The following is a 21,938-nucleotide window of genomic DNA, read 5'->3' on the forward strand; positions in this document are numbered from 1 at the left end:
ATAGCTAGCTACACACACATCTTTCTATCTGTCAGAGCATGTGAAGACAGCATTTTCCAGAGGTGTTCTGGTAGTAAGCAAGGAAGGGTTGCCTGGTCTAAGCGTTTTCTCATGTAAAAATGCCCACATTGATTCAGTTATATTTAGCCACCTCAAAGGTCTCAGCTCCTGCAAAAAGTCCAGCTCAGGCCTCTGCTGCAGTCACTGTGGTTATGACTCATGGGCTAAAGAGAAGTGCCAGGAAATCATGTGTGTCCAGCGAAATGGCTTTCTGTATCTGGCCTGATTGCTAGGTGGGATTTTTTTGTGTTTAAGTAACAGCAGTTTCTGAATGGGAAGTTCTGGAAATTACTTCTTTCTGGTCCACTTCAGAAATAAGAAACCTGGGGGCATTTATTCGATGTCCCAACCAGAACAGGAGCATTGGCTGAGTCATGTCCTGCACCTCTGCATGCATGTGGGACTCTCTGCGCTTGACCTCCAGGCGGACATCAGCCCCAGGCAAAGTCCTTGCTGTCAAATGAGGCCTCCACTCTCTTCAGAGGAGATAAGGATGGACTGAGGGCATTCCTCAGTGGCCAGCATAGAACCATAGAATACTTTGGGTTGGAAGGGACCTTTAAAGGCCATCTAGTCCAACCCCCTGCAGTGAGCAGGGACACTTTTAGCTGGAATGTTTCCAGGCAGGGTAGCCCCTGCGCAGGAGCAAATCCTCCATCATACAATGTACATGCCAGTTGCCTGGCTTTTTGACAGCATGCCTGCTGGTACGTGCCTGGAAACTGTGCTTCCACAGCATGTTGAATTTCCATACTGGCCTGTAGAAATAGCATCTAAGGTGAGAAAGTGGTTTGGTTTTGACCTGTGGCATCTACAGCAGATAAAACTCAACATGATGATTACATGACTTGCCCTTAGGAGTCAGTGCAAAGCACCCCCGTAGCACATATAGACCTATGTTTGGAGTTTTTAATTAATTTAATTTTATCAAGTGACTTCAGAACATTGACAAGATGGACTCACAATGAAAATTTTTTTCGGCCTTTGATCGAATCTCATTCCTCTTTAGAACTGATTTGCAGAATGAAACATATATTCAAAAATTAAAAATAGCATTTGGGTTGGTATTTAGGAAAATGGATGTTTTGTGGTCCTAGGCTCCTTTATACAGCTGGAAAGGAAATGTGGGCTCCACAGGGAGGACAGGATCCTCAAGCAGCTTAAAAAACAGCACAAACCAGAAACAACTGTTTTCGAGAGCCAAGGACCCAGAGGAAGGAGCCGACACTGGCTGGGGACACAGCCTGCAATGGGAGGGACGCTTTGCTCTGGAGTGGATGTTGCGACCCAGCCCAGCTGCTCTCTGCTTCTGCCCTGTGCTTAATTTGACTGTCACCTTGTGGCTACTAAAACTGACTAAAAGCATTTAAAATCTAAATTACAGAAGCTCTCCGAAGGATCTCTGGTCTCGCTTCTTCTCTGTAAGACTCCAAAATATCATTTTGAGAAAAATAGAGGGAGAGCAATTCCAAGTTCAAGAAACTGAAAAGCTGTTTCTTCTGAAAGATGCATTTAAAGTTCCCTGTCCACAGCACACGAAGTCAGAAAGCCTACCTACTCAAATAGCTCCCTGCACCATCATAATAAAAGAAGTAAGTATTTACAGCCAGCCAAGGTGGTGTGCAGTTAAGGACAGTAGGAATCACCCCTTTGTGCTACTCTGTGCAGTCTGATTTTAATATAACTAATACCCTGCATAAAACTTGTATAGGTCCCCAAATGGATTCCTCGTGTCAGAAAGATGGCATTTGAACTCTCATCATCCAAAAAGCCCTATTTTAAAAACTCAAGTGAAGAGGTGGAAAAGGTAAAAACTCAAAAACATCCACCTGTGCAAGTCCTCCCCTGACGTGTGCGTGGGCATGCCTGGGACACCCATGAGCGGAGGGGACCCACCAGACACCCTTGTCATCTCACAAAGGTGCTACCACACAACATTCCACCCCATCACCATACCTGGGTGAGCCCTGGAGCCCAGAGGCACCCATGGGACCATGGAGGAGACAAAGGTCAACAGCTGCCACACACCATATATTAAAGCTTTCAAATCCTGGAGCAAAACACCAGCTTTGATTAAGCCCGTCAGGGTTGCACATCCTGCCAAAAAAACAATGCAGGATAGAAGCTACTTTGTGAGCTGGGCTACTGGCTGGGTCACACATTAAGGGAGGGCAGCTTCTTCCAGGTGAAAGCGGCCACCTCCAACAAATACAAGGGCCCCTTAGCCATCAAGGTGGTGGACTGGCAACAAACACCCCCAGCCTTTGTGTACAAGTTTCTGCCCTGGGAGCTCTCCATCACGCATGAGATCCAGCACCTCAACATCGTGCACATCTTTGAGTTCATCGAGGACTGCAATGGGAAACTCCATATCGTGATGGAGGCAGCAGCCACTAACCTGCTGGAGCTGGTGCAGCAGCTGGGGAAGCTGCCCTGCGTCCCCAAGGCCTGGGATATCTTTGCACAGGTCCTGGGGGCTGTGCGCTACCTGCATGACCACAACTTGGTGCACCAGGATCTCAAGTGTGACAACATGCTGCTCACCATTGATGGCCACCGGGCCAAGCTTACTGACTTTGGTTTTAGCAAGGAGGCCAACAGCTACCCCATCCTGAGCACCACATTCTGTGGGTCAGCAGCCTACGCTTCCCCAGAGGTGCTGATGGGCAACCCCCACGACACCAAGAAGTACAACATGTGGAGCCTGGGGGTGATTCTTTACGTGATGATGACTGACTACCAGCCCTTTGGCGATATCCACATCTGCAGCATGCCCCAGTGGCAGAAGAAAGGGGTGCTTTACCTGGAGGGGCTGCCCCCACTGCCAGAGCCTTGCCAATCCCTCATTGCCCAACTGGTCCAGTTCAGCCTGGCCTTGTGACTCAGTGTGGAGCAGATGGCCAAGAACAGCTGGCTGAAGGGAGACATCTGAATGAGGAAGCCCTCCCCAGAGATTCTGGGAGAGCAGTAACACTTTAGCATAATCAGTGCTGTAGTGGAAAAGCATTTCTGTGGTTTATTGATCATTTTGGTTCCTGGAGTGCTGTACGTGGAGCTGATTGAACTTCAAGCATCAACAAGACCATGGGCTCTCAGAAGGTGGTCAGATCCCTCCACAAAAGGAGACACATGAGCCTGCTGTGGGTTGAGTTTCAAGACACAATGACCATGTTGAGCTAGCAGTAAGAGGAAAGCATAGGGCTGCGTACACCAGCAGTGGCTGCCTGACTGCAGGGGGGACCTGCACCCTGCCATCAGGCAGGTTGGGGCTTTCCCATGGAGCCAGCATAGCCAGGGCAGGGTGGCAAGGTGCAGCGTGCAGCAGCACAGTGCTTTATGTTGCCTGCTCCGTAGTACATGTAAAGAACACTGAAACTCTTGCACAGCTGCCCCTCTCTGCTGCTCCCCACCCTCTGCCACTGTATGCATAGGGCACTGCCCAGAACTGCAGGAGGAAAGCTGTTCTCGTGCGGGTCTTGGCTTGTCCTCAACCTTGTTTGCCACCAAACTATATTTGAGCTGGTGGGAGGGGAGAGGTAGTGGTCCTGCAAATCACTACTGCAGAGAAAATTCCACATTTTTTTCTATACCACTGTTTAGATCTCACAGTGACATTCACAGCCCAAATTCACAGCAAGATCTTTCCAGGCAACTGGACAGAATTACTGAGCAAAAGTTTTGGTGTGGGTTTGAAATCCACACCTTACATTCAACTACATCTTTCATATATTGATTCTTGACCACATTTGAAATCTCCACCAAAAGAAATGCGACTGGCCATAGAGAACCTGTAACGGGAAAGAGATAAAGATTCAAAGAACTGCTTTGCTAACACCTCCTGTCCATCTTCAACGTAGAAATTTACCAATTACTCCCAAAATCTACTACAGATCCCTACTGGCAAGTCACATTTTCAAAGGGTTAATTAAAGATAGGAGCTAGCATCTAAATTGTGTTTTCATGAGACATTTCAAATCCCTTTAAAATAATCTCCAATCTAGCTTCCACCAAAACTGAAGTCAAACAGAAGATTTCCAGTTGGGTGGTCCACCAGTCTTCATGTTTCTGGTGCTGGTGCGAGCTAACACAACACAGCCCTGGCAGCAGTTCCCACAGCTAGGCTACATCTTACATGAACAAACCAGTGCACATGGTTCTGCTGGAAAAGAAGGAAACATCTTTGGCAAAGCAAACATTTTCTGTCTATTAAAAGCAGCAGTTTAAGTAGAACAAGATGTGGCAGCAGAGCCAGACCAAGGCTTTTCAGCACGCAGGCTACAGTGAATTTTGCCACCCCCAGAATGAAGATTTATTTTGTTCTCCTCCTTGCAGCTGCAAAATAAAACTTCATAGCAGCAGCAAAGTCCAAAGCAGACAGAGTAAGGGATAGGAAGGGTGTCTTGGGGCCATTCATGGCTGGGGAAACAGGCTTGGGAAGGATCAGGAGGATGCTGGGGACGGAAAAGAAGGATAGAAGTCATAAGGATGTGAGAAGCGAGGAGGCGGATTTCAGGGCAGTGAGATTTTCAGCAAGGTTCAACTCTCCTTTTCCTACTCACCTTCCAACCACCCTGCTAGCTTCATGCCTCTCCAAAGCCACCACCTTCCTTTGGGACACCTCCCCAGTCCATACCCCAGGATATCCAGGTACCTTTTCATCTCCATCTCCTGCCTCACTCCAGGCCTTGCTTTCCTCCAAGTACCTCCCCACAACCTGGGAAGCAGAAACCTGGTGCCAGACCTGGTGCTACTGTATTGCCTGTCCTTTTGCTTTCTTTTAATTTTCTTTCGTTAAAGACAAAGCTAATATAAAATGAGTCGTTCTAAAACCCAGACCCTATTAATCTCCCCTCAGCACCACATTCTCCTAAACAACTGCATCTGTTGAGGACACGAGTTAGGACAGATGACTAATGTTTTGCAACGATGTACCCCCTGGAATGGCTTGGGAAAGCAGCCGGGGTTGCAGTGGCAAGTGACGTGAATGAGCCACACGAGGCTCGTACAGCTGCCCCGCAGCCCTCGCCTTCTCCACACAGATGGTAATCTCAGAAGGCCCAGCACTAACGATCTCAGAGCAGTCCTGAGACTATGAAAATAGTCCATTACAAGTCTAATTATGCAGATTAAAAATAAAAATTACAATTAAAGACTCTGAACCAATTCTTATCTAATTTGCATCAACGGGAAATCAGTTTTGAAGGAGAGCGGAACCAGAGGCGTTCAGCAGGCTGGGAAGGAGGCTCCTCGGCCGTGCCCCTGCAGCGGGGCCAGGGCTGCACTCTGTGGGCATCCCTCCTCTCCTCACTCTGTACCGGAAGGACCCCTGCGGTCTCTGTGTGTGCTAAGCCCGCCGCTTCCCTGGGCTTATTTCCTCCTCAGGAGGGTAGAAATGCTTTTTAACCTTCCTGGGAGGTGCACAGTCGATGGAAGTGCCCCTTCCCTGACTTCTGTCAAATGGGCCCTGCTATCCTAGCCATGAATCACAGCACCCTGCATTTATGGGAGAGCCCTTGAACTTTGAACGAGCACCCACGGGAGGCATAAACAGCCACACTGGGTTATCAATATCCTGATCAGTCCCACCGGCATCGTTCTGCAATGTGACTCTGTCCTCCTCAGGCTGTTTGTAACGTACTAGTGCGATACAATCTGGAAATGAAGGGTCCTGTCTAATACCAGCACCAAATAAATAACTTCTGATGGGGGAGCTGATCACCATGCAAGATACAACAATAAATATATTTAATCCTTCTTCAAGGACAAGGAGGGAAACATTCAGAAAGCATATGAGGCAGCTCCGTGGTATGCTACCATCTAGCTCTTGTTGGCTTACTACATGGTCTGAGCATCACCTTGTCCATAGCCCTGTTGTCAGCTCTTGTCCCACCCTATGTCACCCAACAGGCTCACTGGAAGGTCTTCCAGATATTTAGACCCATGTCTTGAAATCAGTTAGAGGGAGTCTCAAAAGGATACTCAGCAGAACAGTGTTTAGTATTTTCTCGAGATATTTTCTAAGCATCTTGAAGCACTTTTACCCCATTTAAACTGAGAAGAGCACTAATAATTTCAAAGACGTCTTTGTGACTTCTAGTATAGCTTTCCTTCCACTGCTTTTTTGTCCAAATTCAGCATCACCTTGCCTGAAATAAAGACTGCATTTCAGGCAAATGAGAGGAAGAGAGAGAATTCACTGCACATTGACATTAAAGCTCCCTTTTCAGCTAAGAAAAATTTGCTTTCAAGATTTTAGGTCATAGCTGATGTGTTTGATAAGCTTTAGGACTCATCTGTTTAAAAGGCTACATGTTACAAAACTCTGGAGATAAGTATATTCATGAATTGTGGGAAAACACTGCTAGGTAATCAAACACCTCATGTATTCCTGCATTAACTCTCGAGCTGGCTTTCTCAGGGCTGTAAATTTCTGCCCACAGCGAAGCTGGGCTGCCCAGCCTGCAGCTAATCACCTGCTGCAATTACCCTCGGCTGAGCCAGTGCGGGCAGGTTGGGTGAGAGACATACCTGAGTGACCCTGCCTCATTAGGAAGGCAAAGCTTTCAACAGGCAATTTAGCAAATAAATATACCTCACTCTGCTTGAATACATTAACCTTTCCATAATTGTAATCTTTAGCGCTAGCAGCCTTTTATCCAGCTACCCAGCATCCTCCCTTCCCTTTTCAGACCCCACGCTGTACCAATTTATGGGTCTCCATGCTTTTCTGTGCATCTTAACCCTTATCCAATTTAAGATCTCCTCTTTTCATAGTCCATTGCTCTGCGGGTCCCTACACTTACTTGTCTGTTGGAAGAGACAGGGAGGGAGAAAGAGGGCAGATTTTCCTGACTTGAGCCATTTGATTATAGGACGCATAATTAAAAAAAAAAAATCTAACAAGAGGTTCTTGCCAAAGGACAGGATCCTGAGGCTCTTTGTGCATATAATGACAAGAAGCTTTCTGTGAATGTTTTCATTTTCATAGCACCTAGCAAACATTAATCCTTGCAGTAGCACCAAATGGTAAATATGATTATCCCCCTGTTATAGTGAGCAGACTATGTGGCTTACCTCAAGCCAAGAGGATTCCACTTTACATTACAGTTCAAAACTTCCCTGGTCTCCAACCTTTTGGTCAGATCATGATTCTGTCTTGAAATGGTAATAAATTCAACAATATTTGATGGCCTGGAAAGACATGTGAATTCCCTCTCCCAAAACTGCTTCCAAATCAATCTCATTTTATCTCATAAATGAATGAAAGGAAATATACTACAAAAGCAGATGGATGGAGCTTCTTTTCCATGCTCTGAATAAGGGATCCAAATTTCTTAACTGCACTTAACACCCCTCAAGTTAAGGCAGCACCCACACTGTGGGATGTAACATGAGCCCAGGTTGCTCAGAGATGTTGTGTGGTCTCCATCCTTGGAGGTTTTGAAGGGCCAACCAGACAAAGCACCTGGTCTGATCTCAGAGCTGACCCTGCCTTGAGCAGGACATTGGACTGGAGACCTCCAAGGTACTCCCCTGCCCAAGTTACCCTGTGATCCCACAAACCCAGAATTCTGCTTTGAGGTGATGCCTATTATTTCTGTCACAGGTACACAAACTTCTCTATAAGTTTGACTGCAACAGTGATAAATAACTATATTTTCTAGACACATGAAAACATGGGACAGCAAGCAGTGCCTGCATCTGCCACTTACCTTTTGGTTATTATTGACTTATCTTACAGATGGCAAAATGACATAAGCACCTAAGAATGCAGCACACAGGGGTGAGCATGGTTGTTAGGTGAAGTTAAAGAGCTGCACAAGGGTGGGTGGGGTGTCTGTTCTCCTTCCTTCCTTCCTTCTCATGTTGTTATCAGCCACAGCAGCAACCAACAGATTCCTTGAAAGACATATGTGGTGTTATTTCTTTCTCTTAGATAACAGGTGTTCATTATATTCGGGTAGAACCTAAATATCACAGGAGCCCTATTGGGAGAGGTCCTGTGTACAGATGTCGTGATTGATCACCCCTGCTTCAGAAGATCTCGCCTCTTAAATGAGTGGCACCTTGGCCACAGGAGAGGACCTTCTTTTGGACTCTGCAACCCATAGGTGGCCTTACAAAGAACAGACCATGGGGATCTGTTTGCCTCACCTGGCATAGAGAAGCATTTCTGGGCAGCACAGCTCACAGTGTGCTTTACAATAGAAGTGATTCCTGTTAAAATAGTAGGAAACTAATTAAATGCCTCTTAGCAAACCAATTTAACACCAATAACGAGACAAGGTCAATAGCAGCAGCGTCAGAGTCAGCATGGTAGCTGACAGGTTCACAGATCACCTTGTACCCTCTTAGGAGTGTATTTACAAAGGGCCTGGATTCCACAAGATGCTGAGAGCTCTCAAGTTCTACTAAATGGTTGTAAAGCAAATAGTAGCTGAGGGAACTGATCGCCACCAGACAAGCCCTTAAGAAATCCCTGACCACTGCTCCTCCGTGTGGTCACTTTGCTTATTCTCCGTGTACTGTGTTGACCCACTGGAAATGTAACTGGCAACATCGTTTTTTTCCATAATACTCTGCACAGCACTATCATATCAGTACATTCTCCAGAGAGGGACAAATGCGCCATTTCCATTAAAACCTTAATTAAAAATACAGCTGGAGCATTCACTGCCGCTGACTTGGCTTTAGCTTTAACTCAGACATTGGCATCCCCAGCCTGTAGGGGTTTGAGTTCTACCATAAGTACAAGGCAGGGCTCGGTGGGTGGAGGCAAAAGGGAGTTTGCAAAAAGGAGAGGCAAGATTTGCACAGCATGCTGGCTGCTACATCCTCCTAGAAGAGCACAGGAAACAACCAACCTCACCCAGGGTACACCAATGAAACAGACAACATTCTCATTAATTACAAGCAGAAAACCCCAAAATACACATTATTGTCTCAAATATAATGATAAACCTTAGGTCCTTATTTGCATTACCTTGTTAATAGGATACCTATTATGAAACACCTAAAATACACAGTCATGCACATAAGCATCCAGTCATTTATTGTAGCAGTAGCTTCCTCTCTCTCTGTTTGACATATTTCTCCCCTGTCCAGAAAATGGTGCAAACTGCGCCATCCAGGGCAAACTATAATTGATGAATAAATCTTGAGGAAAGCAATTTCGCTTTCTGTGTATTATGCAGCCAATTACCTTTTCCAATACCAAGAGCTATGTTTATTTACTACTGATAGATCCAGGGAATTGCTGGAAGAAGGACCCATGGGAGGGCTGGAACTACTAGCAACCTTCAAATACATACACACAGCCTTCAAATAAATACAGGTATTTGTACAAATACAGGGAAAAATATCAAAAGCAAGTCCTTACAAACCTCCCTGTCAGAGTAGAAGGAAGCTACTACCAGCGAAGGAAGCATCAGGCAGAGGGGTGCCCCGGGCACAGGTGAGGACAAATCTCCCGAGCCCGAGAAGGGAGAATGGGGAATAAGGTGCCTGCAGAAGCAGCACGGCAGCAGGCAGGACAGTTGGCAGTGGCACAGGTGGAGCTGGGGACAGGGAGGCAGAGCTCAGCCAGCCTGGGCAAGCAGGACAGTGGCTTATGTACATCTTGAGGTGATCATGCAATATTTTCTGATTCAGCAGCATGGTTAACTATGAGGATGTGAGCGAGAGACATTACTCAGGGCAGAAAAATATCCAGGACATTCCCTAGAGGAAATTCCTGGTGGTGACTGTATCCTTTCCTGTAGCCACCATGTATTTTGTTTCATCTTCATGGCAGAAAAAGCAGCGTCCATTGATTTCCGTCTTTTGTTAGGCTATTTCAGGCAGCGCCTGGCAGGAAGACATTCATAGAGAAAACTGTGCTGGTGGTTTTGGGATGGAGCATCATTCTGTCAGCAGATTAAATCTATTACAAATGCTATTCTCAAGACATCACGCAGGATCTAAACTTCAGACCAACAGCTCACCACAAACTTAATTTCATTATGAAACTAGAGCCTTTTCATATTTTATCTATAACACTTCTAAAACATTTGTGTTTTTCATTGCACCCTGCTCCATTTCTTTGGTTTTACTCTACCCCTAAATTTGCTGCGTCCTCAGATTTTTACATGGGCAATGAACAGCTGTGCCTCAGATGCTTCACTAGCAAAACTCCACAGCCACACAGCTCCACAGCAGTCAGGGAGGACACAAAAATGGGCATCAGCTGATGACATACCTGACAGCGGGGGAGCAACAGAGGTTTTGGTAAGTGGGTTGGTGGATGTGCAGAATTTCACATTGAGCAAAAAGCATCACAGGAGACTTTGGCACGCAGGACCAGGACTTTAACTGAGTGCATACGTAAACATGCTGACTACCTCAATTATTAACTCTGCTGAAAGTTTAAATATTGCTAGTCTCCAGAATGAATGGTCAGAGAAAACAAATTGCTATATTGAGTTATGTTTGAAATCATCACCCACAAAAAAAAAAACCATCACAATGCATCGCTTAAGTTGATCTCATGTTTCCAAGACCTTCCCCTAAATTTTAAGTAAGTATACATGCCTGGAGAGGTGCAATTCATACCAGAATAGGACAGAATCTATAGCTAATTCCAATATCAGAGAAATACAAAAAACAGCACACAGAAGGGTAGTTTTTGTAACAGTGACATTTTTTCCAGTAGTAGACAGACTCAAATCACTTGCATATATTTAGTATCTGTCAAATGATAAGCTGTCACTGGCTAGCAAAGCACAGGCAATCTCACTCTGGGCACGCCAAACATTTCCATAGCTTGTCATTACCCATGGCTTTTATCATCTCTGCCACCAGGTTTGCAATTTGTTACTGCTACATAAGCAGATTGTAACAAATCATCTCTTCTCACCACCGAAGAATCCACTTCGACTCCTTGAACTATGAAGTTCTCAAGTAGGACCTGACTTCACCAAGCACTGCAGTGGAGGATAGTCCTGGGACACCCAGTGGCCTCAAGCCTTCTGCCTAGGGCACAATACACAGAGTACCCAACCCTTGTGCGGTGGTTGCCCCCCTGGTTGCCCACACACTGAAGAAGGAAGGTCAGTACTGCGCCTTGCAGTGCTGTGAGCGGACAACATTGGAAAGAAATCAGCAGTGGCATAAGCTAGGCATGGTCAGTAGAGAACTGCTGCTGTCAAGGATGGTCTATTGTGGTAAAGGGCTCTTGGCATTATCGCTGTGAGCCTTGTGAGCTGGCTTTCCCCACAGTTTAAAAAAAACGTTCTACAAAGACAAACTCATAACAACTAGTGACACCGGGTAACAAACTATGAGGTTCAAGGAGTGTGGGAGACTTTTTCACATTGATGGCTAGTGGTCAGCTCAGCTGCTGCTGGGGAGGCTGGAAACATGGTTGCTTGGAGCTGGTAGGAGGAGGAAGGGTCATAAGAAAAAAAGCTCACAGACCCATGGAAGATTGAAGAACATACATACAAAAAAAGAGCACGTTGCGTCCAAAGAAAGTTCAACAATTTTCCCAGCTCATTGGATTGTGGGAACTTTGCTTTTTCAGGGAATAACTATGCTATTTTTAGCATTTTTATTATTCAGTTTGTCACGAGCCGTCTCAGGAGACTATCAACAATCGGTTTCAAGCAGCATCTGACCACGAACACTTCTCCACATGTGATTTAGAACATCTGGAGCAAAGGAATTGGCTTTCAAAGCATACCAGCACTGCGCTGCTTCCCCACATTTCTTCTCCTTCCTTCCATCTTCATGTCCATTAGCAGACTGCGATAGAAAAAGGGCTTGAGAAACCAAGCTCAGAGGCCCTGAAAATACATCGTCACCCTGTATTTGCTGTAAGCACGCAGGGAGAGCAGACGCTGCCTGCTTTAAAGAGGAGCGCGGTTGGGGATTGCTGGTGGCACATTCCCCGCATCGCCGAGGTGCAGTACTTCATACGTCACGTCCCCTAAGACTGGGAGATGTGATTCTTGGCCTGGAGGTGGGCCAGCGTGAGGACTCGTGCCAAAGTGTGCACACTGCATATCACATCCACAGACCCAAAAGGAGGCACATACTTTGCTCCTTACCAGCTGCAGGCATTAGCTCTGTATTTGGTGCATGGATTTCTCCAGCAACCTCAGGAAAACTTTTCACCAGAGCTATCTGGCAGGTAAATTGTAAATTCACAAAGCAGTTGTTCAGCAAGTCTAAGGAGGGAACGGGAAGATTTGAAAAAGGAATCCAGGCAAATAGCAGAGGAAATGACATTATGATCCCAGCTGGAAACTCTGTAATGATCTGCTTGGTGTCTGCGCAGAAACCTGCATGAGAACGGGGAGAGGTTCTGGCCCCCGCAGAGCTGATGAGAATTTTATCATCAGCAAGAGGGGGGTGAAGGTTTCACACAATCATTAATTTTGTGTTCATCTTTAATTTCTCTGAATGATCCACATGGATGCGGTGCAATCATACAGTACCCTGCATTCACACCACCTTCTGCCTTGTACGTCTGGCTTCCCCACATGGCTTCCAAAAGCTGAGCTCATTAGGACATACACTGTGGTGCTACCAGTGCTCCCCAACCAAGTCCCATACAAATCCTGGTTTGTAACAATGAAGTCAGCACCGGGAGAGAGAGAAATCTTGAACTGCACTTTGTAAGGAGCTGCTGACGTTGCAGCAGGACGTGCATCTACTTCTTGTTCTCCTTTATATGTTTTCAAAGAACAGCCAGAAAAATTCAGGGACATTTGTCTGTCTGAAGTTAGAAAACCTGGGATTTTTGGCATGCAGTGTCCCCAGGAGGATATGGGGGCAGGAGGAAATCAGAACATGATGAGAGCCAGAGTGGGAAACAGCACTTTCAAGAGAGTGCGTGAAGTCCTTGAAACCTGTTATGACCGCAGAAAGCACCACTGCTATCCCGGCACGTGGTTTTGCACCGCGCCTGAGCTGGTGTCAGAGCTCCCCATGTCCTCTTCCCCCGTTCAGTCTCATGGGGCTGGGCAGGGAGTCCGCCCAGGGAGCTCCTGCTGCAGGGCGACTTCTCCGCCCTTGTAGCTCCTGGTGCCAAGCTCACCCCAGGGTCAGGGTAGCATGGCTGGAGCCGCCGGCAGGAAGGACCAGACCACGCTGCTGCGGTGGCAGGAAACGTGCTGGTTGGGCTCATGCTGAAACATGAAACCACAGCCTCGGTTTTACTTTTCCAGACGTTTTTAGGAAATAAATAGCTATAAATACAGAGAAGTCTCGGGCAAAAGGGAGGGACACGCTGGGGTAATGCGAGAGAAGGGAACATCTGGCAGTGCAAAACCAAGCATGAGGAGAAAGCCACACCAAGGAAAGCCTCTAAATAACACCACGGACTGGGATTAGCACAGTAACACAAAAATAGATCAAATCTACAACAGGCTTTGCTCCACCCTGGCTTGAAGGAGACATAGGCCCCCACCCATGGCATCCTGGGGCCTGACAGCTGGAGAAGACGCTCTCCTCTCTTTGGAAAGGGTTTCCTCACCCCCTTGTACCCTGAAGGTGGGACTGAAACTTGAAGCATGGATCTGTCTCACAGTCCCCTTTCCTCTTCCAGGTTGTTCTTTTGTTTGCTTTACCATAAGAAATCCTACCTCCACCTCAACAGATGGGAAAAAAACACCCAGGTAGGATCAAAACCCACATCCCAGGATGGTATGGTGCTCAGGAGCCAAGCACATGCAACACATCATATGATGTCAATACAGCAATGCGGTCTAAATACAGTATTCAATTAAAGGATGGTCAGGGAGAACATCTCTGTGCCAGTAATGGGCTGACTGTAAGCTGGAAACAATCCTACATCTCTGTTGCAATGAGTTCGCAGTTGGCTTAAAAAAAATGCTTTTTTCCTATATCAGAAATAGCTGAAATTTTTTATTATTTTTTGCATTATCCCCAGAACAGCTCATGAAAACTCTGGAACCTGCCATCATAAGGCCACAATCCCTGTATAATATTAAGAAGTTTGGGATGCAATCAACATTTAGGACTTCCACTGCAAGCTCATCCACAACTTTTGGACTTTATTATTAAAAATTAAATGTTAATCAATAGCTTGTGATGATTTTGATCAGACAGCATTGCTTTGAACACCTGCAATTGGAGTCTTCACTGTTAAACGTGCCAAGGTCTCTCCTCCCACAGCTAGAGCAGCATACAGGTGAGTAAAAGCACACCTAAGTATACTCAAAGCTATTTAATGCTCCTTTGCATCTGAATATAAATGAGTTCCCTGCTTTAAGCACCACAGTTTGAAACTACCTATTTCACATTCTGATGAATTCATTTTTCAGGCTACAAGAAGCATGTACAGCAACCTTGAAGGCTGCATGCCGTGAATCAAGCCAGCAGGGACATCATAACATCACTTCAAGTGGATTTCTCCTCTAACAGGAAGAGACAGAGCGCATAGCAACAGCAGCTTTTCATGTTTCAAGCTTCAGGTTTGCTTTTTGTCATAGTTTTGGGAAACACTCGTGATACTGATACAGCTAGCAAGTTAACTTGAAAGAGAACAAAGCATCTTTCATTAAAAATAGCTTTTGGTTAGAAGGTAAATAAAACATTTCCTGTATGTTCAGCTGAAACCAAGGTGCCATGATGCAGTGGTAGATAATGGAATAAAATAACTTAAAAGCATACTTTGCTGCTTTACCCCGGAGACATATGCCTCCCTTTATCACTGCAGAGAACATTAGAGGCAGGTGGGAATGGGGGCAGGAGGAAATCAGAATGTGATGAGAGCCAGAGTGGGAAACGGCACCCAGCATCTCTGAGACCACCCAGCATCAAGATACCAGTGGGGAATGGCTTCGTAATGTCCAAAAGCAACATTGCCAGGCCAGCAAAAATCACCATTCGTTGTGGCAAAAAGCATTGTCTCCCAGTTTCAGAGAACAGCCTAAAAGGCATTTGATGTTTCAGAGGGTGAAGGTGAGACTTGGCAGTGAAGTCCCAGGCGTCTGGGCAAGGACTCCTCCAGAAGGACTCCCTGCAGATCCTCATCACTTTGACATGATTCCAGGGCAGAAGATCCCTGGCCAGAGGAGTATTTAGCTTTTATCTTTTCTCTAATAATTAAAGACCATAAACAGTAGAATGTTATACAGCAAAGAGATCCTTACCTTCAGTTAAGCGCAGGGTGTAGTCTTGGAAATCAGTTGAATTGCTAAGAAGAGATAAGTCAGATTCTTTGGATTTCTTCTCATTCATGTATAAAGCCTTTTCTGCTTCATACTTCAAAATTTTGCCTAGTCAGTTCACAATCAGATGTCAGTGCCTTAGAAGTTTAGAATAAAGGACAGAAGGAATATGTTTCTAAAAAATCTTCTAGGACTCAATTTCATCAGTTGATCACAAAGTTAACTGCAATGGCCTCAAACTGTCCTAAATCACATTTTAAGTTAAAGTCTTAATACCCAACTCATCCATGTGTGCAAGGGAACAGCAGCAGAACTTGTCCTAGCTGATAACTAGATTAAATTGACATTCCTCTCACAGCCCCTATCTTTTAAATAGCACTAGTTTGCCACAGACAAATACAGCCAGACATGAAATAGTGATGTGTTTCCTTATAACCAACAAATTCTTAGGAGCACTTTTTTCCTCTTTGCATTCCAGCTAATTTTTTGAGACTGGGCAATGCAAATCCACCCTAACCTATGTAAATACATTTTTACAAGAATTATTAACAGCAACTGTATATTCACCACAATCCTCCATCCTCTATGTACTCGGCTTCAAAAGTGCAGAAATAAGAAATTCACCACTGCTGAATGAGCAAGTAGTGCTGTCAGTGTCACCCTGCAAGAGGGAATATGGCTTTTCTGTGCAGTGTATATATAGCGTGTGCTTAGAGCAGCGACTGCTCTTATGTAGGATGTTTCGGCAGAAGCAAGTGCTGCTCTGCCAACAGACGCTGCCAATGAGGGTTTTTTCCCCACACTCTAAAACTCCCTTTGTCTACATGTCTAGGAGGAAACTCCCCAGTTAGTCGTAAAACGGAAAGTCTCACTGTAGCTGGGACTGACATGTGAATGCTGTTCGCTTTGAGGGAGGATGCCGCTGCCTGAGTTAAGTCTCCTAAAACTACTTAACAGATCACACCATTTCAGCCAGACAGGTCTATAGTGCAAATTAGCAAATATTGTGCTGGAATGGCTACAAGATCTCACTACGTGCCAACAATCTCTAGTTACATTTAACTGGAAGGTCATGGGACAGTGACATAACATGTAATTATTTTAAACCACAGGATTAAAAGCAGTATCCAGAGAATTTTGATCACTTCAAGGGGTTTTACAAACATTGGTAAAGAATTGTCCATGTTGTCCCCCTGAATCATACATCTGTGTAAGCTACAAAATACTCCAGTAAAGATGGAAGCTAGACAGGAGGAAAGCCAGAACTCATCTGTTAGTGGTGTCAGAGATTACTTAAAACTCACACTTGTCTGCATCGTTATAAGTTGGCAGCACCCCCATGAAATGCTTCCAGTTCTGTCTTCGAAACACGTGTTTGTTGGGAAGTTATAACGTCCAAAGCATAGACATGTGCATCTCTTTCTGCCCATCACCATCACACTACAGAGCAATCTTTTAAAATAACCGCAACCACTTCCTATGGAATATGGAAAATACGTTGTTCTTCAAGATTAAGGATCTAAAAGCTTAACAGGGAAATTATGCCAACTAGGGAAAATTCCTTCATTTCATATCAAAATTTTGAATTAATTCTTCTTTTTTTTCTCCAGAACTGTTTAGAACAAGGCTGTCATTTTGGCAATGAAAACAAACTTGGATTAAAACTGAAGATGTTTTTTCTGATTTTGCATTTTAGTTTCTTCCATAATTTGTACAACGAACAAAAATATACATAAGTCGGAATAAAACTGTTGAGGATAAAAAGACAGAAAAAGATCACCAGACAAAACATATGGAATATGATAGGTTTGGGGCTCAAAGCCATTAAAAAAAAAAAATCACATTAATCTGTCTATTAATACTGTTCTTAGAGAATCGGTCCAAATTCTAACGTTAGGAAAGTTGAGTTTGCAGAATTTTCAGAGAAAACTATGTTGAGGAAAGGACTTACACAGAAGAATTGCACTGAAAAGGGTTACTGTGAATCACTGAGGAAGAAATGCTGCCCTTTAAGGAATCACATACAAAATAAAAATTTCTTCTCCTTCCAAGTCACACACCAGCGTTATGTATATTTCGCCTAAACCCCAGTCACCTGCTCTTTTTAGATTTGATGGCAGTAAGGAAGATACAGATATAGAGAAAGTATAGGTCTAGGGAGAGATTTTATTTGATTCTGGAAAGTATCATGCAACAAATCTCATTTTTTTTTAATGATCCTTGCCCAGCTTTCAGATGACAAATTTAAATTTACAAGTAAAAGGTTGTGTAAGCTTAGCACCATCGGAGGAATAGCCTTCTCTTTACAACTCCATTTGATAAGACAGTTATAAAAGAAAACAGAGGAAAAGGAAAAAAAAAAAGTAGGTGACCTTGCATTTTTATTTTCAACATCCTAGATACTTAAATCTAAACATCAAGATACCATGACTCTATCTAAATAATTCATGTTCAGCAAAACTTGCTTTGTACATTGAGAAATACTGAAGTGTCACATGGTAACTATCACAAAGTACCAGCTAATATGCAAGGTAAAAACTGTAAAGGTCCAGAAAAAGAAATGAAATGACAGAAACCAAAGTGAGGAATTTGTCACTCATCCAGTCTTTTGCAGGTATGGCTATCATGGCTTGCTACAAAGATTAAAAAAAAAAAAAAAAAAATAGAAGGGATGTGTACTGGGTCTGGCTGGGATGGGTCAAATATCCTAACGTTATCCTGCAATACACTAATTCATGGGCCAAATATCCAGGTGTACTTAATCTAAACTCTCCTGTTTCCTACCTGCAAGCAACTACAGGATTAGTTCAGACTTCAAATGTTTGTTTTCCTTACTTTTGTATTCATTTAAAAAATTTGCTCCTTATGGTTCTTACTGCAAGGTTTTCCAGTTAGTCAACAGTTTTACAAGCCCTCCAAATCTTTACCAAGTAGGAATTCTAATACAGAGTTATTAAATGCCATGTTATTATGTGCTGTCTTCTCAAAGCAATGAACTAATTGCTCTGAAGTATCCTAATTTTGCATTACAAATCAATACTAAGATTTCCTTCGTAAGCATCTCTAATTACAATACATGTAAAATTATTTAAATTTTATTAAATCACTAACCTGACTCAATTATTAAAAGAAAGGTTCAAACTAAGATCATAAAGAAGAGGCAACTTTTTGCCATAGTTTGGGAAATACATCTTTTGATTATTCCCACCTTTCAAGGTCACATGCATGAACTTTTAACAGCAACGTTAAAGCAACCAGTTAAAACCAATGTTTTGTATCCAAATCATAGCAAAATCATTTACTTTAATCCCAAAGCAAAAAGTGGTATAACCCAAGCCAGCTGGTTTTTTCACACCAAGAACCGTTAGCACTAGAACATCTATTGCAGTAAATGCCATTTTAATGCAGAGAGCCAACGCTAACATCGAACTAGCCAGAGGAGCCTTCGCAGCCATGAGCGCTACATCACTTTACCACAGGAGAGTAACGAGACTGAACTTTTCTTTATCTTTCCTTTATTTATGCTTGGACTTCCAGCACTGCACATCAGATACCCAGGGTCTTAATTTGTCCTATATCAGACTGCAAAAGTACAACACTTTCTCAACTGTCCTTGCATCAACAAATCAAACAGTCACATCCAACAAACCTTTCACTTAAGTAGTTGCTTCTATCTAAGAATGCATCTCTCCTTTTAAGGATTTCAACTAATGCTTCTGGCTTATAAAAGATTAAGTGCAATCAGTTACACTGAAAGTTTAACGCAGCTCTTGATTGTATTTTCTGTGCACGCATTTACATCAGGCACACAAGTTATATAAAATAGTTTGGAGTACAAAAATATGGTTATAACATAGGAGTACCAAACAGCACAGAATTAGAACAGCTTTATCACCGTAATACCAATTTATATACAGACCCTCAAATTAAGGATTTTTTAGTTCTAAGTATTCTTCCCAAATTGACAACTGTAGTGTACATTCTAAAAAACTGCAAATTAACAACACAAATCTCTCTTAACCCCTACATTGTCTACGCAGTTTGCACCAATCCTCTCTTGCACACAAAAATGTATTATAAATAATTTTGCACAAAATGTCACGTATGTTTTATTGCACATTGTACATGCCAATATCTAGAAGAAAGGCTCAATCCTTTCACTTGATAACTAGCTGTTTAAATACCTAGCGTTTACTTGTGTTATGAATACTATTGCATTTTTCAGGCTCTAATCTTAACTAATAATTTAAAAGAAAAAAAGCAGAACAGAAAATATGCCTCGAACTGTATAGCTTTTGGGAAAGAAACAAGCTTTTTAAACTTTACTGATTTCTAATGTATAAAGTCATTAAAAATATCTGATCTAATTAAAAAAACACTGTTTCAAAATTTCTGCACTTTTTACTGTAAAATTATGCATATAGCTGCTTGTATAATCATATATTCCTTCTGTTTTGCAGAATTAGATCTTCCTGTGCCGTATGGACTAAAAGATCGAGTTACATAGGTCCTAGTGTTAACTGCTGGAGTTAGTGTGTCAGTCTCCGTTCTGCCAGTCTCCCCAGCAGCGGCAAGCAAGGAGCCCGTCAGAAGACCAGAACAGTTTGGTATAAAAAGACACTGGGCACAAGTGGCCATCAAGCATCAAGGCCACATATAGTTCCTGTTAAGCAGACCGCTAGACTAAGGAATATGAGTAATTTATCATTAATACGTGGGTTTACGGTATGCTGAACTAAAATATGACTGCTAAACAAAAAGAGAATGATTAATGTATGACAGATATGTGCCAGCTGGTAAAAATGCCTCACTGTGTAAAAATCTGTATTTTGAGGGTTAAAACTTCGTCATGAACAAAGAGATTAAAAAGTCGATTCATCATATGTTTTGCCAAGGGTTTCTAAAGCTATTAGCCACCAACAGCTCCGGAAAGGTATAAAATCAGCGAAATCAAACAACTATAATTGCACTATTACAAAGAAACAAGTCCATGAAAGGGAGAGTCACCAGCTGCAGTTAGGGGACAGCCACTTCAAGAAGACGATTGTTTTTTCGCTTGCAAGTTGGGATGTTGCCATTTTTCTGGCTGCCTTGTATGAACTTCACACATACTTTGTCTTGTCTGAACTGGACCAAAAACCTAGGAGAGGGAATAAGATAGATTTTAGTTAAAGGTGCAAAAAAAATCACATGAGGAAAGGAAGTCTTTTCCTCTTGGTTCCGAGCATCACTCCAAAAGATGTCATTTTCAGGTCTGTATTAATAATAAGAGTTGGAGAATAAAAAAAAGCCATAGGTTATGGTGTGGCTTGAGCCTCCTTCAGGTAGCATGTCTTGATCCTTTAGAAAGAAGACTGTTTAAAACAGAATTTCTGAGGTACCAGAAATGCAGCAAAGACCATTTCCAGCTGCTTCACCGTCATCCAAAGTGACTTTTCTGTTTTCGTGGAAGCTAAATACTTCTATAGCCACATCAGCAGTGCTTTTCTGGTTTTTGCTTAATTTAGCATATCTGGCACTTTAGCAGCTCTCGTATTTCTAATCCTTAGGTAGCCTTTATAGCCCCCTGCTTGGCATCTGGGAAAATTCACTTCCTTCCCAGCAATCTCCAAATTTAGATATTTCCTACGGTCCAGGGTATATTAATCTGGGTTTGACTCTTCACTTTTACTGGAAGAGAAATTTCACTGAATGTGGAGAATCGCTTCAGAAAAAAAAAAAAAAAACAAACAAGACCAAAGCCCAACAGGCTCCTGTAGAGCCTCAAACTTGTCACTGATCTGGGTAGCAAGACTGAAAGCAATAAACAGGGCGGCACTGCCTTTTGGCTCACGTGCAGTGGCTGCTGACCTAAAAAGTCCTTTGTAATAGAGCAGATTTTCCCTTTTAGCATCCTTAAAAAGTCCTCAAGCAGAGGCCAAAAACTTCAAAGAATTTGTTCTCCAGCCGGAAACCACAAATCAAGCTGACGGCAGAGCTCAGGGGAGGAAGCGGCCTCTGCTGCGCAGAGCTGCCCTTCGGTCCCCCCTTCCTGCTGCACAGCCCAGACGCTCAAAGATTAACTTGTTCGGTGCTCCCAGCCATGCAAGCATCCGCAAAATGTAAGTAGGTCTTATAGCCATCATCTCTTGTCATCAACGCTGCGTTTTCCTAGACCCATTGTTTCAATATGATCTATACAAAAGGTATGGTCTTGCTAGACATACATCTGGATCAAAAGCATTTTTGCTTTTATCAGCTCTCTTACCCAAAAAGTAGTGTACAGCAGTGAAACTCAGGCCACATTTTCTTCTCAATTCCTAGCTGTGCTTGTATCTAATCTCTAGCTGGGAGAAGAGAGTACTGCTTCACCATCAACAGAGATGGAACTGCTAACAACTTAGAATTATTTAGTCTGGATAAACTCAACAGCAATACACACGTGAATGTTTTTAATCTGCAAGACAAGAACCAAAGCCACATCCCAAAATGCAAGACTCCCAGGAAGCAGTCTGTTTCCTAGACCTAAGGCAGTCAGGCAGTCCAGACTAGTGCAATGCATGCTTAAACTTTGGTTTAGTAGTTTATTCCTTTGTAGCCATCATTAAACTAGAAACTTACTGGGAACAGCCACACTCTTTAAGAGACTAAAAACACACACACTTGAGCAAATTAAATCACATCTGGTAACAGCTCAAAGGAACGTGGCAGACGTAATTTTCA

At 43.5% G+C, this 21,938-nt stretch overlaps 2 protein-coding genes across 5 annotated transcripts in view; one reads left to right on the forward strand and one right to left on the reverse strand.

Annotated features, from left to right (window-relative positions):
* The first annotated feature begins 757 nt into the window (after window positions 1–757).
* Window positions 758–2,992, forward strand: TSSK6 (testis specific serine kinase 6). The gene is given in 3 exon segments (XM_086465984.1): window positions 758–838; window positions 1,772–1,867; window positions 2,147–2,992. Coding segments are annotated over 3 exon segments (1,023 nt in total).
* A 17,260-nt stretch (window positions 2,993–20,252) lies between these two features.
* The window catches only part of MYO1B (myosin IB), a 95,784-nt gene continuing 94,098 nt past the window's right edge, over window positions 20,253–21,938 (reverse strand). For all 4 annotated transcript variants that reach the window (XM_086466140.1, XM_086466138.1, XM_086466139.1 and 1 more), the window contains one exon: window positions 20,253–20,376. In XM_086466140.1, coding sequence (XP_086322266.1) covers window positions 20,253–20,376 — 124 coding nt within the window. The remainder of the gene's footprint in view (window positions 20,377–21,938) is intronic.

The sequence above is a fragment of the Leptosomus discolor genome, chromosome 5 (genome assembly GCF_034619465.1).
Source record: "Leptosomus discolor isolate bLepDis1 chromosome 5, bLepDis1.hap2, whole genome shotgun sequence".
NCBI classification, from domain to species: domain Eukaryota; kingdom Metazoa; phylum Chordata; class Aves; order Leptosomiformes; family Leptosomidae; genus Leptosomus; species Leptosomus discolor.